This window comes from Amorphotheca resinae, assembly GCF_003019875.1.
Source record: "Amorphotheca resinae ATCC 22711 unplaced genomic scaffold M430scaffold_2, whole genome shotgun sequence".
Taxonomy (NCBI): Eukaryota; Fungi; Ascomycota; class Leotiomycetes; order Helotiales; family Amorphothecaceae; genus Amorphotheca; species Amorphotheca resinae.
Window position 1 is genome coordinate 2,274,180 of NW_020194472.1, and position 14,192 is coordinate 2,288,371.

Here is a 14,192-nt window from a genome sequence, read left to right on the forward strand (position 1 = left end):
GGAATACGGAATACGAAATACGCGTTTCACTTATATAATCAGTAATGCCCCACCAAGGGGAGAATAGCACGTGATGCACCGACCTCGCGTCGCGTATCTCATCGACACGAAGGATAGGATAGGGGAGACTCGAAGACTTGAAGTCAATATAAACATAACATCCCCTCCCACAGCATGTCTCGAGCCAGCACCTCATCTGCGCGACCTCTGTCTCTCACGGAGGAGCTGGAGAAACTTGAGCAGTCAATTACCCTGACGCTTCAAGGTCCGTCCTGTCTTGCTTGATCTCTCCGCTACCAGCCCTTGTCTAACCCATTTGTAGAAATCGACCACAATTTTAGTCGCGCGCACCGCATCGTGACCTCAAGCATCTTGCCTATTGTTGAGCAGTATGCCGAGCATTCCAAGGCGGTGTGGGAAGGATCAAAAGTTGGTTGAACCAAGACATTTGTTCAACCCAGCAGAGGCTAACTGAGGGGCTAGTTCTGGAAACAATTCTTCGAAGCCAGTGCCAATGTCTCCTTGTCGGGGGTAGAGGAGCGAGACGAGGAGGATGAGGCCTCGTACGCGCAGTCGCATGATGAAGCGAGTACCTATGCCACATCTACTACATCGCACCCAGGAGATGAGACTCTCGCGGCTGCTGACGGGGAGGGGCATGAGTCCTATATTGACGATTCTCTCTTGGACAATCCCGATATCAGTGGCAGCACCCCTCGACCACCTCGGCCAAAGAGCTGGACGGAAGGCAAGCATAAATTTGCCGACTACTCTTCACCGTACGAGGCCTTGAAGCAGGAATTAAAGGGTGGTTCGGAAGGTGACGAGGAAGACGAGCATATCGCCCCAACAACCCCAGGCCCTCAATCGAGGCTCCCAGACATGTCAATGACGCCTAAATCATCACCGTTTGACCCAACAACCTATCTTCAATCTGCTTCACACCGCGCAGCAGATACACTCCTGTTGCACCGTGTTCTGGACAAGAATTACCGGGTGCAAGCCACACCACATAGTACCCGAAAGGTGGATAAAACTCCGGCGAAACAATCCACATGGCGGGACACATCATCACCAATGTCATCTCCGCCAGTTGCAGCCCCGCAATTACACGCCGACATCTTCAGCTCACCCATCCGGCAGCAATATAACCAGCCCAGCGCCCCTCGCACTCCTGGAATCAGCGTGCAAACACCTGCCAAAGGAAAGGGCAGAGAGGCCGCGAAGCCCGCCAAGAAGGATGAGATTACCTGGGAGAGTGACAGCGATGAGGATGCCGAGGGGGTTTACAGAGAACTTGGAATGAGCCCGCCCAAGACAATCCAATTTTCACTGCCCCAGTCTAGATTACTACAAACGCCTGGTGAGTTTGTTGTCTCCGATAATAACTAGAGAGACTAATACAGTTCACAGCACGAGAAGCCAGTAAGCAGATCGTCCAAGATCTGCTTGCGACGGCAGGGGCAGGATTCGACGACGACACGGAAGGACTAGACAGTCCTAGCATGGTTGCAATGAAGGATAGTTTGGATGATAGTTTCTAGGAATCTGATTAATTCCTTGCAAGTCCTGCATAAGAGCGCGATCCCGAAAGCTTTTGATACCCGCCAAAGACATCCCAAGTGGACTTTTCCAGCGCACCTTCGATTCACACCCAGAACTCCAACCCTAGACGAATCCCAAAGAACGATGGATGTGATATGAGCTATCCCACCACACTGCGTACCACGTACCACGTACCCCTCCCCGTCCTCAAAACAGCACCTCCCAAACCATTAAATCCATTCGCAGCATGCCCCCTCATTTCCCCCTTTAAACACCACTCTTCCCATCCACATTCCCATTCTCCTTCTCCTCCCCACCATCATCACTCCCCTCTTTCCCTTCTTCTTTCGCCCTGGAAAAGATAGGTTTAACGCTCTTTCTTAACAACGACACCGTAGATGAGAATGTGGATGTGCTGGTCGTGGATAAGGTTTCTGGATCTTTCATAGATTTGGAGGGCGTGATGGGTTTAGAGGCTTTGAGTTTTGGTGATGCGGGGTGGAACAGTGTGGGGGGTTTGTCGTTGGGGAATCCTGGGGGTGGGTGTTAGAGAGGAGGAGGGCTAAATTTGTATTTTTTTTTGGTTGGGGGGGGGGGGACGTACGACTTTGAGGGAAGGCGGGAAATCCTGGAGGCATTTTTCTCTCTTTCTTTCTTTTGTGGATGGATGGATGGATAAGGTGAAGTAATTGCTGAGGAATAGATAGGTAGGAGCGAGATTGAAGATGAGATGATGGTATAGGAAGTTTAAATATTGTCAATTGAAAACCTTCTTTCCTTTCCTTTCTTTCTTTGTGTATTTATTTCTTTGTTTGGTCTCTCTTCCCGGATTCAGAAACTCAAGCACGTTCATATATAGGTATATACGAGAAAAGAAGGGGGTTAAAGGGGGGGCGGGGGGGGGGAGCGTGATTGAGAAGATGATCAATCATGATATAAAAAAAAACACCCAAAAAGAAAAAGCCAAAAAGCCACTCTGAGAAAGAATCATCTTAATCACCTCACTCTCACCGCAATTCCAAACAAACATCCAGACCCCCCCTAAAAAAAACCTTACCCCGTACCACCCCGTATGACTCCTTCCCCCACGTTCGGTTCGCGTTCCCTACTTACTTAGTCTTGTCATCCGGGTTTTCTGTCATTCCGCCTCGTAAATAAATAAAAATGTGCTGCCTGCCTGTCTGCTTGCTTAGTATTGGTAAGGTATGGCGTAGGTAGGTAGAACTTGTCATTCGAGGTCATTCATTTCAGTCTAACGAAGGGGAAGGGCGTGGGAAAGTAAGGTAAGGTAGGTAGCCCCATGATGAATGAGAAGGGTTATGGGTTTGGGGAACAGGGGAGGGGAATTAGAGAGGATGGGATAGGATGGGGTAATTCGTGGGCTTTTTCACTTAAGGTACGCGTAAGGTAAGCTAGGGTAGGTAGGTTTCACAGGTCTGAGGTGCATTTGCTATTACCTACTGATGGATTGCTAAGGTGTTGCGAATTGGTAAGAAGGTGTGTTACGACTGTGATTAAGGCATCAGGTTTGTAGTACGTGATGATTATACGGTTGCCTATTGATAGATAGGCTAGTCATCATGTAAGACGTCGTCAACACTGAGTAGAGCGTACTTTTGTTTGCAAATCAACTTTCTATTCCTATTCATCTACCCGGTTCTCATACCCAGGAAATTCCAAAGGGGGTTCTTTGCTCAATCGCGTGGTGCCTGGATTAGACAAACGTCAAATCATGCCAGGCACAGGCAGCCTTCTGAAGCCATCCGGGCTGTCGTCAGCAGCACGCGTTGTTGCATTTTGAAGATAGAGCGATCAGAACGACTCTTAACGACGGGGACCTGGACCCCTACACTAGAAAGAATTTCACTACAAGGTCAATATTATTATTCATCGCAAGCCCACTCCACAATAGCGGAACCTGATCATTTCCTCAACGCCACAAGGGAAAAAAAGAACCCCCTCTATCCGCAAATGCGTGGGACATGCAACATGTGCTGGGCACTAGCTTCCATGCTGTTCAATGCCTCACGCCGCCAACTATACACACGATGCGGCAGTACGCTTCATTCCCGCTTTGTGAATGTCAACGGGCAGTCATCCTATACTATATCAGTAAGAGCTCCCAGGGGAATCAAGCCAATTCTGCTTACCATAGGGAAAATCGTTGCGAAGACCTTGATCTCCTCTGAGCGAGGGGTTGGGTGATGGACCCAGTCAAGATGCATCGAAGCCTTTCCAATCATGAGAGCCAGGTTGTATTGCGCATACACTTGACCGAGACAATAGTGAGGGCCGGTTCCAAAGACGAGGAAATTCTTCGCTCCCTTGGTCTCTGCATCACCGCTGTAATACCGCTCAGGATCATAGGTGTCAGGGTTGGTGTATACTTCTGGGTCACGAAGTGCCGGGTATACAGAGGGAATGATCATGGCGCCTGGAAGTTGATTAGCCACAAGTTATGGATCGGATTGGGTCACTTACCTTTAGGGACAGTATAGGTATCGGAGATCGGGAACGGTTTCTTGGCAAGATATGGCACCATAATGACCGGAGGTCTGTATCTCAACAATTCCTTAACAGCAGCGCGAGTATAAGTCATTCCATCAAGCATGTCCATGGAGATTGGCTTGTCTTTATCACCGCCACGAATTCGCAGGTTTTCCTCGCGGATCCTGTCGAGAACGTCCGGGCGTTGAGCCATGGTTTGGAACAGCCAAGTTGCAGCACTGCTTGTAGCATCTTGCGAAGCGAATAAGAACGTGAAGATGGTCTGAGAGATCTCGTAGTCATTGAATTCACGGAGCAGTGGTGATGGCTTTTCAATTCCATCCATGGGAAGTCCCTTCTCCTGGCGCTCACGGTACGCAGCGGAATCAAGTTGGGCCTTCACCCAGCCATCCATGATACAGGTAATGCTACCTCCAGCAGCCATTCGAACCTTGCTCTTGGCAGCGCACTTAGAGAATTCCTCCAAAACCATGTCGGCAGCCTTCTTGCCATACCAAGTCTTAGTGTAGGGAAGGATAATTGGGAAATTGACCAATTCCAAGGCTGCCGTAATAAGGTAGTAGTCATCGGCGATCTTCTTGACGGCTTCATCGGAAATATAGTGACCAACAAAGGTTCGGCACGAGACGGCGCACATGAGTTCTCGGAATTCCGGCATAAAAGGAACGGGTTTGCCTTGAGCATCTTTCGTGACCTTGAGGAATTTTTCGAAGTATACATTGTAGACTTCCTCCTGACCGGGTAGATATGATTCCAGCGCTTCGCGAGTGAACAAGCGATTGAGGCCTTTCCGGAAGTCGACATGCGCCTTGCCATCAAGGAAGACCCAGTTGTCCGCTCCTAGAAGTTTGGGCGCCACATCGACGACGCATGGCTTGACGTGAGTTGGGGAATTGAAGACTTTTCGAGACATATCACGGGAAGCGGCAATGATAACGAACCTGGTAGGGAGTTAGCAGTCTGCGAGTGAGAAAGACAATCTAGTACTTACTTGTGGAAAACCGACACGCAACTGAGCTCGCCACTGTCCCATTTCGCCTTGTATTCATGCCATTTCGGGTCCATCGATTGAAGGAAGGGCCCGATGAAAGGAGCTTTCCATGCAGGGCCGACAATTGATCCCTTCTGCCATATGTAACTAACTGCGGAATGGTGAGCGCGGCTCGGCGGGCGCATCCCTATGCCACTTACATTGATCGTACGCGACCAAGACAAGGAGGATGGTGAGAGCAATGGTCCATCCGCTGAGTTCGGATAACTTGGCCAGGAGGCCGTGGATCTGCGGATTGCCGACAATCTGCGCGTACTTCGCGTCTGCCACGGGCGAGGCAAAGCTGATGTTCTGGGCAGCCATGTCGGGCGAGTGATGTTGAGGCGACAAGAGGGTTGGAGAGAAAGGGAAAAGGAAAAGGAAACGAAGGAAAAGAGAGAGAGGCCAGTGGTGTGATGGGGGGAGATTATTATCATTATCACCAGGTACTGTACCTCTTTTCCTCCTATTATTATGAATTACCTTACCTATCTAGGAAAGGTGCATTGCCGGGCGACGGGCCTCCTTATTTTACCTTACCTATCTCGGTTAGACCGCTACTAAAGTCACCCCTTGATGTCACGTGGATAGCTTACACGTGACTAGGGGTCCCCCTTGCCTCCCGTCCGCGTGGGTAAGGGTAACGTCAGGTAAAGCCATATCCGTTTCAAAGTCTGGATGATGTGGTCATGCTTTTCTCTTCTCGTCTGTTAGTGGATTTAGAGGCAACTAGGACATCTCACCGGAGAAAGGGGAAAAAGGGGGAATGTTGGTTAGATTCGCTTACATGAAGACTACTGTGCTGGACCTGAGGTAACAAAGATATGTGAAGGTAGTCTCTTACATAGCAGTATGGAGTAATATATCTTTTTCACTGAATATCGCTCCGACTATCACCATTACTATGCACCCTATTACGACGCACCTACCATCCCCTCCAACAATTTCAACAACCCGTACGCCCCCGGATCCGGCACACCTCTCGTAGCAGCTTCATCCAAGTAACTCGATCTTCCCAATTTAGCCTCCAGTTTCTTCGTACTCTCCACTCCCTTTTCCGCCTCCAGTAACGCCTTCTTTGCATCCCCCGTCTCCTTCAACGTCTCCACAAACGGGATCAGACAGTCGAGACACGTCCGATCTCCAAGTCTCGCCCGGGTGTATTTCAACAGGTGACTCAGGGCCCCTTGCAATGCATCGGGGAAGCTAGGCGCATCGTACAGGTTTTGAGCCAGCGAGGAAATGAAGATGCAGTACAGGGCTCCGGATGTGCCGCCCATGGTTACCTCGAGATCGTCGACAAGGTCGCTGAGAGTGGAAGGCAAGTTGGAGAGGTCCGCCTTGCCGACGAAGCTTAAGACCTGCTTCGCTCCATCTCTCAAGGTGTACCCGCAGTCGCCATCGCCTACTATTTCATCGTACTGAGTTATGGTGGGCTCATCTTTGATTAGCCTCTCGCATCCGGCTGTGATGACCTTCCGTGCTTGAGCATCGGGAACTTGGATATTGAATGCGCCAGCTTTTGGTTTGGTTGATGGTGCAGCTGTAGTAGCTTTTGAAAGCAAGTTTGACGGTCGTGGCTGAGCAGTTAGGAAGGTTGCGGGTACTGCGCAGAGAGAGATAGCCCATCCCCGGGCTTGAGACTGGTTGTTGAGAATCGTCGACTGGGTGATGTAGGAAGGTAGGTTCTTCTGGGCTAGAAGTTCTTAGAATTTCTGTCAAACAGCCCGACTTATCCTTATACTTACAGAAATATATTGAGATCTCGTGAGCCAGAATATTGCTCTCGAGATTTGAAAGGCCATTGATATCCGAATAATGAACGGAATATACAAAGTTTGTCCCCAATGATGTCTCCGGGGTCAAAAGAAGGCCAAGGTCTTTCTCAATCGCCGTATTCACCGACTCAAATCCAGCAGTATCGACACCATGAATAACCGAAGGTCTGTTTCCGGTTTTATCTTTGTGGAACGTTGATGTCGTTGCGGCAGCGGCTTTCATAAAATATTCGAGAATGGTGCTGGTTTTCTCAAATGATGCCCTGCGAGACTTTTAGATTCCATCGCCGTACGGATATGGACTCATCTTACTTTGTTTCGCCATTTGAGGACAACAGCAAGGACAAAATGTGATCCAATCTCAGCTCTCCAACTACTGTTGCCTCCACAGCCCTCTCAGAAACCACTCTCAGAGTTTGCTGCGAACCCGTTCTCACAAGCACCAGCCCGTTCTCGATAGGGAAGCCATTCTCGTTGAGCAAGCTTGCAATTTCTTCTGCTGATGCACCCGGCTTCTCACCCTGTTGCGTTGTGAAAGCCGACAGATGCGAGTCGCTCAGTATCCTGCTTGAGAGATTGCCCGCACTCCCAATTGCTGCAATCAACACGTTCTTGCTGTGAGCAAGCGCAGTATCTATAATGACCGTCTGGCCACTCGCTAGCTCGACAGCTTTGACTGATGGTCGGATCAAAGGAAATAATCGGGCCCATCTGTTGGAATCTTCGAGTTGCAGGGCGGCGGTCGGGTAAGGCAATGTTGGCTCAATGACGAGGGACATGATCAGAGCGACGTGGTGGTAGGATTTGGTGATGGCTCGACTTGGACGATGGACAAGAGGGAGAAGAAGGAGAAGAAGAGGAAAAGGGCAAGGCAAGAAAAGAAAAAAACGACAAAATGATTAATAAATAAATGATTAAATCAATCAATCAAATCAGTTAAATAGAAACACATAACCTTTAACCATGAGGGAAGACTGGAGCATCCCCTCTTCCAAGGAACCGGATAGCCCAAATAGGCAATCCGGACGACCGTTGCGGGGAGGGCGCTGGTCCCACGAGTCGAGAAGAGAACTTTTGCTGTTTTTACTTTTCTTTTCCTTTCGTCCTTTCGTCCTTTCTTCTCTTTCTCCATCTCTCTTTTGCTCTTCGTCCTTTTTCCTGTGAAGAGTATATCTTCATATTTGCCAGCGACGTTCGTTTCGTCTCGTCCCCTTCTGCCAGCCTTACCCCGCGAACATCCCCCCTAGCGTACCCCACATTCCCGCCCGCGCAACATGACAGCTGCAATACAGACACAACCACCAGCACCGAAGGAGACATTTCACTTCATCAACGCCCCCGCCGATGCAATCAACGAGGCCGCACATGGCCTCACCGAACACCATCCAACCCTCTCCTACGCACCGGCACATAAGATCGTGTACCGCAGCGATCTCGACACCTTCCGGCGAGACCATGTAACAACCATTGGATTTGCCGGCGGCGGGCAGTGAGCTCCCTTCCTTTCTTTGATTTCCGGTCTCGCGATACTGATGCAGAGGGATATGCAGTGAGCCGATGTTCTCCGGGTTCGTGGGCCCTTCCTATCTCTCCTGTGCCGTGTCAGGGAATATCTTCGCGTCTCCGACAGCAGCGCAGATATTTGAAGCGATACGGCTCTGTCAACCGCTGGACTCGCCTTCCAGGGGAACTTTGATCGTGTGTGGGAATTATACGGGTGATATTCTGAATGCGGGCTTGGCTATCACGAGAGCCACGGCGGCGGGGTACAAGGTCAGATTCATCCCAGTAGGGGACGACGTTGCAGTGGGGAGGAAAAAGGGCGGCAAGGTGGGAAGACGGGGGCTGAGTGCACATGTAGTTGGATTGAAGATCGCGTGTGCTTTGGCAGACCAAGGGGAGAGCCTTGAAAAGGTCGGCGATGTGATGGAATACATTGCCGCCAATTCGGGGACCATCGCCGTGGCCTTTGACCGGTGAGCGTCTTTACATATATTGATGTAATCAAAACACTAACGGAATCAAGGGTTGCACTGCCCAATAGCGTCGTCACTGAAATCCAGACACTCCCTCCAGCAACCATCGAGCTCGGGTTGGGTTGTCATGGCGAGCCAGGCCTGCGCAAGATATCGCCGGTCCCTAGCCCAGAGGCTCTCACTGAAGAGATGATAAATCTTCTAGTAGATACATCTGACACCGATCGTGGTTTCATCCCGTTTTCCGGTACTGGAGTGGACGAAGTCGTTCTTCTCGTCAATAGTTCTGGAAGTACTTCCGACAAGGTCCTTGCTCGATTCGCTGAACTAGCCATTGCGGAGCTAGAGAGACGGGGCATTCGCGTGAAAAGAATGATATTGGGACCAATGGTCACTAGCTTGAAGCAGAGCGGGTTTGGATTTACGCTCTGGAGGCTACCAAACACAGACGAGAAAGGTGTGCTTAGTAGAGACGAGGCATTGACATGTTGGGATAGACGCGTGGATGTGGTTGCTTGGAGGCAGTAAGGTGCATTTGTAATTTTATTAAATGGATCAACACTGGAATAGGAAAAGAATCCAGGATCACGGACTTCACTATATCCAATCAGAGCATCTATCTGCAGGTTCCAAATAAATTAAAATCTGGGGAGTGCGATGTTAAAGACGGATCAGCGCGCTGGGGCTTCCCCTGAAGCGCTGTCAAAGTAACAGGGGAGCAGAAATATCGCTATCCTCACCTGTACAGGCAAAATGCTCAAACTTCCGCCAGACACCTGAATAAGAGGTGCGAGTAGAGGGGCGTGGTCAGGAACCACAATGCCATAGCAAGGGAATAATGGGCGTGGGGAAGGAGGTAGCACTATTAGTACGTATTCACTGACAAGGCATCGCGTATTGGTACCTTTTGACTAGAATCCAGGGCATTTCGACGTGCTCGGGGAATCTTATAAATTGACTTGCATATACCTAATAACAACGCCCGAAAGAAAATGGTTGAGAAGGAAGGAGCAGCTTGCAAGCTATCAGGTCCCTGGATCAAAATAAATCACCTGCCCTCGTCGAAGAAAATGAGTCGTGCGTCTCCTGTGACCCAATCAGTCAGAGTCATGCCAATTAAGCAGTCCCGTCACGGCTTTTGCGGTAGCTGGCCTGCAAAATGCTTCATCAGCAACCCGTTATGCAGAGAAGTCCTTAGAGCGCTGTACCTCTTGCTCAACCTGTAGACCATCAACGACAGGTGCTAGCTCGCTCAGGATCTCGTATGCCTTCTTATGGTATTCAAGCTGTGCCGCGATCAAATCCGCGAGATTTCGGAGTGGTTCAGGAGTATCAAGGACCTGCCATTGTTAGCCGCGGGATGATGGCAGGGACGAAATGCATACATTCTTCATAACGCCAACAGCTTCCTCTGTTTGACCAACAAATTCATCTTCGGCCTGTTCAATCTCGACTCTGGCTTCCTCTGTCGCAGCCTCATCATCACGACCGTCTCCTCGTGCGCCTGCTTGTCCTGGCAGATGCCAGCCGGAGCCCTTGGATTTCGCTTTAGCGGCATCGAGCAACAGTCTCGAATTCTCGACACTCTTTCTAGCGCGAGTCGCGAACATTAGATTCGTATTTAACGTTGTACTCCACCCTGCGAGGAATCGGCTTTGTATCTGAGAATCCTGGGCGAGTCTGGCTTCGCCAACACGCTCGCTGGCTAGAGCATACTTCTCGAGGGCTGTTGCAAGAGGGTCTTCGCCAGCTCCCGAATGCTGTTGTTGAAGCAGCTGGCTGCTTGCCAAGCTAGCACGCGCAATGGCATGGCTGAAAGTTTTTGGTTGCGGCTTGGCTGATGGAGGAGCTGTGAGGGCAGCCTGAGCCTCGGCTGGCGATGTCGCAGTTGTAAGGAGGTGTACTTTCTCGCTGACAGTACGACTAAGGTCGCTGAAGGACTAGATTTCGATCAATCGGACTGGAGAGCTAGATTCGAGAACTCGTCTCACCTCTTTGATGTTATTCGGGTAGTCATACGCTTCGTTAGAATACTGAGATCTGAGTCGAATACCACGATTAGTTACGGTTTCCGTGACATTGACATTGTACTGGAGAATCCGGCTACTCACGTAACCTGCAGCATCTTCTGGTGAACCTGCTTCAAGGCATCGACCCTTTTCTCCAGCTCAATGTAATCCGGGGGAAGTTGAGTCTATTGACGACGAATCCATAAGTTATTCATCTTTCTGGGGCTGGTGGCACGCGCTGTCTAACCTTATCCTCGGCCTGGCCAAGCTGCTCCTTCACAAACTGTTGCGTACGCGCCGCAAAAGGAGTGAAAGAGGCCCTGTGCAATCCAATCAGCATCCAATTCAGACAAGGCTTCTAAGGTAACGAGGAGACTAGGCGATGCTTGCATCCCCGATAGTTGTACTAGAAAACGTACGTGAAATTCTTGCCAAACGCTGAAACTTTGTCCATGATGGCGTGGGTTGAGATGATTGTGTTGGTGGATGGGCTGTAGGTAAGGTGAGGTATGGTATCTTACATCCCGTAGCAGAGCAATCCAGCCAGAATGCCAAACTCGCTTGCGCATGGATGAGAATCATTCACGTGATGACGATGACAACCCCTTTAGTTACTTTAAAACAAGTCCCAGACTTGATGATATAACAATATCAATGGCAACGTCTTCTCTTTGTAGGTATAAGGTTTGAAGAGAGTAGATGAACCAACCCAGAAGTTGTAGGATGTCTAGTGACAGAGGGGACGGTCTATCGTGCTTCTCGAAGCGCCTATCTTACTGTACCATCATCATGGCCAACTAGTAAGCATACCTTGAACATTGTATATTTCAATATGTAATTTATATTGTTTTGGGAATGCTCCAACGTAGCCCCCAGATAGCCTCAACTCGTTGATCTAGTCTAAAATAGTTTTGTTGTCAGCCCACGACGGGACAATTCCTCTACAGACTCCCTCGTAGTCCCGAAATGTCTGCTGATCCATGCTTAGGTCTGGGGTCGTCCAGAACATTGCCCAATTTGTGCCAGGTAACTTCCAAGTACCCCTCGACCTCTCAAAATACCACTTGTTAACAGGGTTATTGCGCCTGGAACGCCAGCAGACGCCAGAGGGAAAGCAGTCTCGTACCATAGCCCTGAAAACAACGTCTGCAACAGAACTTCCCTGTGATCGCTTCAAGACTGCAAACTTATCCAAGTATGGTACCATCCGAGCTCTGGACTCGGCAGTACCGTCATCCAACACTCCTGGTGGCGTTTCCCACGTCAGTAGAGCTCCACCTTCATACTCTCCAGCAATGATAACCCCAGCAATACGTTCATTGACTCGCTTCAAGTAGTCCTCTACATCCAGCTTCCGATTGAATGAGTCCTCGATCAGATGTACTAGACGAGGGAGGTCGATTTGCGAGTCGGTCAGCCTCAAGCGCGGCTTACCCGGTGTTGGCGGTTCCCAACGAGTGACTTTTGGATCTGGGAAGATACTAACTGACATTCCGTGTTTGGCGAAAGTCGTTGGAGTCATGTACACTGTCGGGGAAACCGGCTCGTTTTTCATTGAATGTGTAGGAAGACCAAGGCGGCCAACGGGCAGAGATGATGAGAAGACCGGCTTGTCTGTAAGCAAATTGTGTATTAGGGGATTTCGTAGTCGTCGGGTGCCCACTTCGGGAGCCTGGAAAGGGGCATTTCGTTCCCTGCCTGAGTTTGCGGCTTCGTCGGGGGTAGTCAATAACGCTGATGAGCTAGGAGGTAGCACTGAGAGTACAGAACGAACTAGCTGGAGGTTTTGTAGATGTTGTGTGTTGTCAGTGTCGAGAACACTAGTAGCCCCCGGCATTAGTGGAGATCTCTCTGACTTTCGAGGACCTGTAAGTTCGGTCTCAACAAACTTCGAGAAAGGATTACTGGCACCCAAATCAGATACGCGATCATCCTTCTGACTGCTCTGGTCTGATTCCAATAAGTTGGCTCCGACTAGATCCTGCTTCGCGGACTCAAACTCTTGCTCCATATTCAAAAAGACATGGTAACCGTTGGGACGGTCAGATGATGGAATGCCGCCCAGGGGATCCAGAATAATGAGTCTATCTAATGAAACCTCTTTCCTCAGTGCCTGTAGACGTTCTTTCATGACATCTGGATCCTCGTCTGGTAATAGAGCTGGTTGAAAGCCAGCCAGTTCCCTGGTGAGAGCCAACACCACCTCGTCAGCCTGGACGGGGAATGAAGTCTGAGAGCTATCGGTGTAACCAATAGACGGGATCACTGGAACAATGCCCCGTTTCAGGGGAGTTATCAAGAGTTTCCGAAGAGTAACATGGACTCTCCCTCTCAGGTAGGCTGCCGAACCATCTTCGACGCCGGGCGCCTTCTCAGAAATGCCGATGGCATCGTCTACCAGCCTCGCTCTAGTCTCTCCACTGGCATCAAGAGCAGTTGCGATTCGGTTTGCCTGTTCTATGGCCAAATTCCGGGAGTTGGAATCTGGATATGATTGAGCACGATCCTTACAATCAACCACGATGACACTCGTCAATCCCAATCTTCCCAGTTGCGAAAGGGTGCGGCCAATGCCGGAAAGCGTATCGTCATTCAGGGTCTGAGGTGCCCTGATCTTCACCAGCGCGACATGCAGCTGGGGCCCAGTGGCCGAATGGGTTTGCCCCTGGGGATGTTGTACAAACTTTGGGCTTTCTGCAACAGCTCTAGCAGTGCCATAGAACCCTCCCAGATTGACTCCATTTCCATATGATATTTGACTATTATCCTTGGGCGGTAGGACTGGTTTTCTTGCAAGAGGTTCACTGGAAGGGGTAAATCGTGAGAGGTAGGATCGTGCGTCCCGCTTCGTTGCTGATGAGCCAAGGACTGACATGAAGAAGTCCTAATAGACGTTAGGATACAATGTAAAGTAGCATCCACGGAAACACCTACTCGGTCTATGGCTCTGGCCTGCTTCTTGGCCTTCTGTTTCCTGGATAAATCCTTCACATGCTCTCTTGCCAACTCTTCCTTCAATTGACTCGGAGAAGGCTTCGCCGTAGCAAAATAACAAGAGCCAATTGTATGAAAGCTCCCGCATCTTTTTCTGCGTTTGGTCCATGATTGTATCTGCCATGTGAAAACTGGAGTCAGTGGGCATTCTTCTCCACTAGAATTGGCGTCGACTCACATTATGACCAGCCGCACCTGGGCCCTTCCTCAATGCTAGATTTTGCAGGTTCATGGCGCATATTGGACCGATATTACCTGTGGATATCGTCTGAGGAAGATAGTTGCATGGCGCAGCAGGGGATTCCCTCGTTTGCTCGAAAAGAAGTGCAGCGTAAATTTATATTTAAATACC

The 14,192-nt window shown here is 49.9% G+C and overlaps 7 protein-coding genes across 7 annotated transcripts; 2 read left to right on the forward strand and 5 right to left on the reverse strand.

The window, feature by feature from the left end:
* Nucleotides 1–141: 141 nt before the first annotated feature.
* Nucleotides 142–1,652, forward strand: M430DRAFT_134357 (hypothetical protein). Its single transcript, XM_024862347.1, has 4 exons — nt 142–265; nt 323–429; nt 484–1,363; nt 1,414–1,652. Exons 1-4 carry the CDS (start codon nt 175–177, stop codon nt 1,542–1,544), a joined length of 1,209 nt encoding a protein of 402 aa, XP_024724278.1. The 5' UTR covers nt 142–174; the 3' UTR covers nt 1,545–1,652.
* Nucleotides 1,579–2,450, reverse strand: M430DRAFT_64204 (hypothetical protein). The gene is made up of 2 exons (XM_024869094.1): nt 2,150–2,450; nt 1,579–2,078 (listed from the first exon to the last, which is right to left on the reverse strand). The coding sequence occupies exons 1-2, from the start codon at nt 2,181–2,183 to the stop codon at nt 1,813–1,815; spliced, it is 300 nt and encodes a 99-aa protein (XP_024724279.1). The 5' UTR covers nt 2,184–2,450; the 3' UTR covers nt 1,579–1,812.
* A 1,158-nt stretch (nt 2,451–3,608) lies between these two features.
* M430DRAFT_95977 (hypothetical protein) lies at nt 3,609–5,407 on the reverse strand (the record flags this gene model as incomplete). The annotated part of the gene is made up of 5 exons (XM_024869919.1): nt 3,609–3,644; nt 3,696–3,979; nt 4,027–4,994; nt 5,045–5,191; nt 5,241–5,407. 5 exons carry the CDS (start codon nt 5,405–5,407, stop codon nt 3,609–3,611), a joined length of 1,602 nt encoding a protein of 533 aa, XP_024724280.1.
* A 590-nt stretch (nt 5,408–5,997) lies between these two features.
* On the reverse strand, nt 5,998–7,640 carry M430DRAFT_16398 (hypothetical protein; the record flags this gene model as incomplete). Its single annotated transcript, XM_024863454.1, has 3 exons — nt 5,998–6,779; nt 6,832–7,124; nt 7,174–7,640. The coding sequence occupies 3 exons, from the start codon at nt 7,638–7,640 to the stop codon at nt 5,998–6,000; spliced, it is 1,542 nt and encodes a 513-aa protein (XP_024724281.1).
* A 320-nt stretch (nt 7,641–7,960) lies between these two features.
* On the forward strand, nt 7,961–9,365 carry M430DRAFT_134362 (hypothetical protein; the record flags this gene model as incomplete). The annotated part of the gene is made up of 3 exons (XM_024862348.1): nt 7,961–8,350; nt 8,412–8,837; nt 8,888–9,365. Exons 1-3 carry the CDS (start codon nt 8,136–8,138, stop codon nt 9,363–9,365), a joined length of 1,119 nt encoding a protein of 372 aa, XP_024724282.1. The 5' UTR covers nt 7,961–8,135.
* A 557-nt stretch (nt 9,366–9,922) lies between these two features.
* M430DRAFT_134365 (hypothetical protein) lies at nt 9,923–11,355 on the reverse strand. The gene is made up of 6 exons (XM_024862349.1): nt 11,266–11,355; nt 11,094–11,166; nt 10,949–11,031; nt 10,829–10,877; nt 10,223–10,777; nt 9,923–10,177 (listed from the first exon to the last, which is right to left on the reverse strand). Exons 1-6 carry the CDS (start codon nt 11,298–11,300, stop codon nt 10,016–10,018), a joined length of 957 nt encoding a protein of 318 aa, XP_024724283.1. The 5' UTR covers nt 11,301–11,355; the 3' UTR covers nt 9,923–10,015.
* A 300-nt stretch (nt 11,356–11,655) lies between these two features.
* Nucleotides 11,656–14,188, reverse strand: M430DRAFT_64208 (hypothetical protein). Its single transcript, XM_024869095.1, has 3 exons — nt 14,019–14,188; nt 13,781–13,957; nt 11,656–13,730 (listed from the first exon to the last, which is right to left on the reverse strand). Exons 1-3 carry the CDS (start codon nt 14,070–14,072, stop codon nt 11,742–11,744), a joined length of 2,220 nt encoding a protein of 739 aa, XP_024724284.1. The 5' UTR covers nt 14,073–14,188; the 3' UTR covers nt 11,656–11,741.
* Nucleotides 14,189–14,192: the final 4 nt, after the last annotated feature.

Bases quoted from the DNA above. Each gene is read 5' to 3' on its own strand.
- M430DRAFT_134357 (XM_024862347.1), top strand. From the start codon at position 175: ATGTCTCGAGCCAGCACCTCATCTGCGCGACCTCTGTCTCTCACGGAG. The intron at 430-483 runs GTTGGTTGAACC...CTGAGGGGCTAG, and splicing joins CGGTGTGGGAAGGATCAAAA to TTCTGGAAACAATTCTTCGA. The intron at 1,364-1,413 runs GTGAGTTTGTTG...TACAGTTCACAG, and splicing joins TAGATTACTACAAACGCCTG to CACGAGAAGCCAGTAAGCAG.
- M430DRAFT_64204 (XM_024869094.1), bottom strand. From the start codon at position 2,183: ATGCCTCCAGGATTTCCCGCCTTCCCTCAAAGTC. The intron at 2,079-2,149 runs GTACGTCCCCCC...ACCCACCCCCAG, and splicing joins TCCCGCCTTCCCTCAAAGTC to GATTCCCCAACGACAAACCC.
- M430DRAFT_134365 (XM_024862349.1), bottom strand. From the start codon at position 11,300: ATGGACAAAGTTTCAGCGTTTGGCAAGAATTTCAC. The intron at 11,167-11,265 runs GTACGTTTTCTA...TGGATTGCACAG, and splicing joins GCGTTTGGCAAGAATTTCAC to GGCCTCTTTCACTCCTTTTG. The intron at 10,778-10,828 runs GTGAGACGAGTT...ATCGAAATCTAG, and splicing joins ACCCGAATAACATCAAAGAG to TCCTTCAGCGACCTTAGTCG.
- M430DRAFT_64208 (XM_024869095.1), bottom strand. From the start codon at position 14,072: ATGAACCTGCAAAATCTAGCATTGAGGAAGGGCCCAGGTGCGGCTGGT. The intron at 13,958-14,018 runs GTGAGTCGACGC...TTCACATGGCAG, and splicing joins CAGGTGCGGCTGGTCATAAT to ATACAATCATGGACCAAACG. The intron at 13,731-13,780 runs GTAGGTGTTTCC...AACGTCTATTAG, and splicing joins AGGCCAGAGCCATAGACCGA to GACTTCTTCATGTCAGTCCT.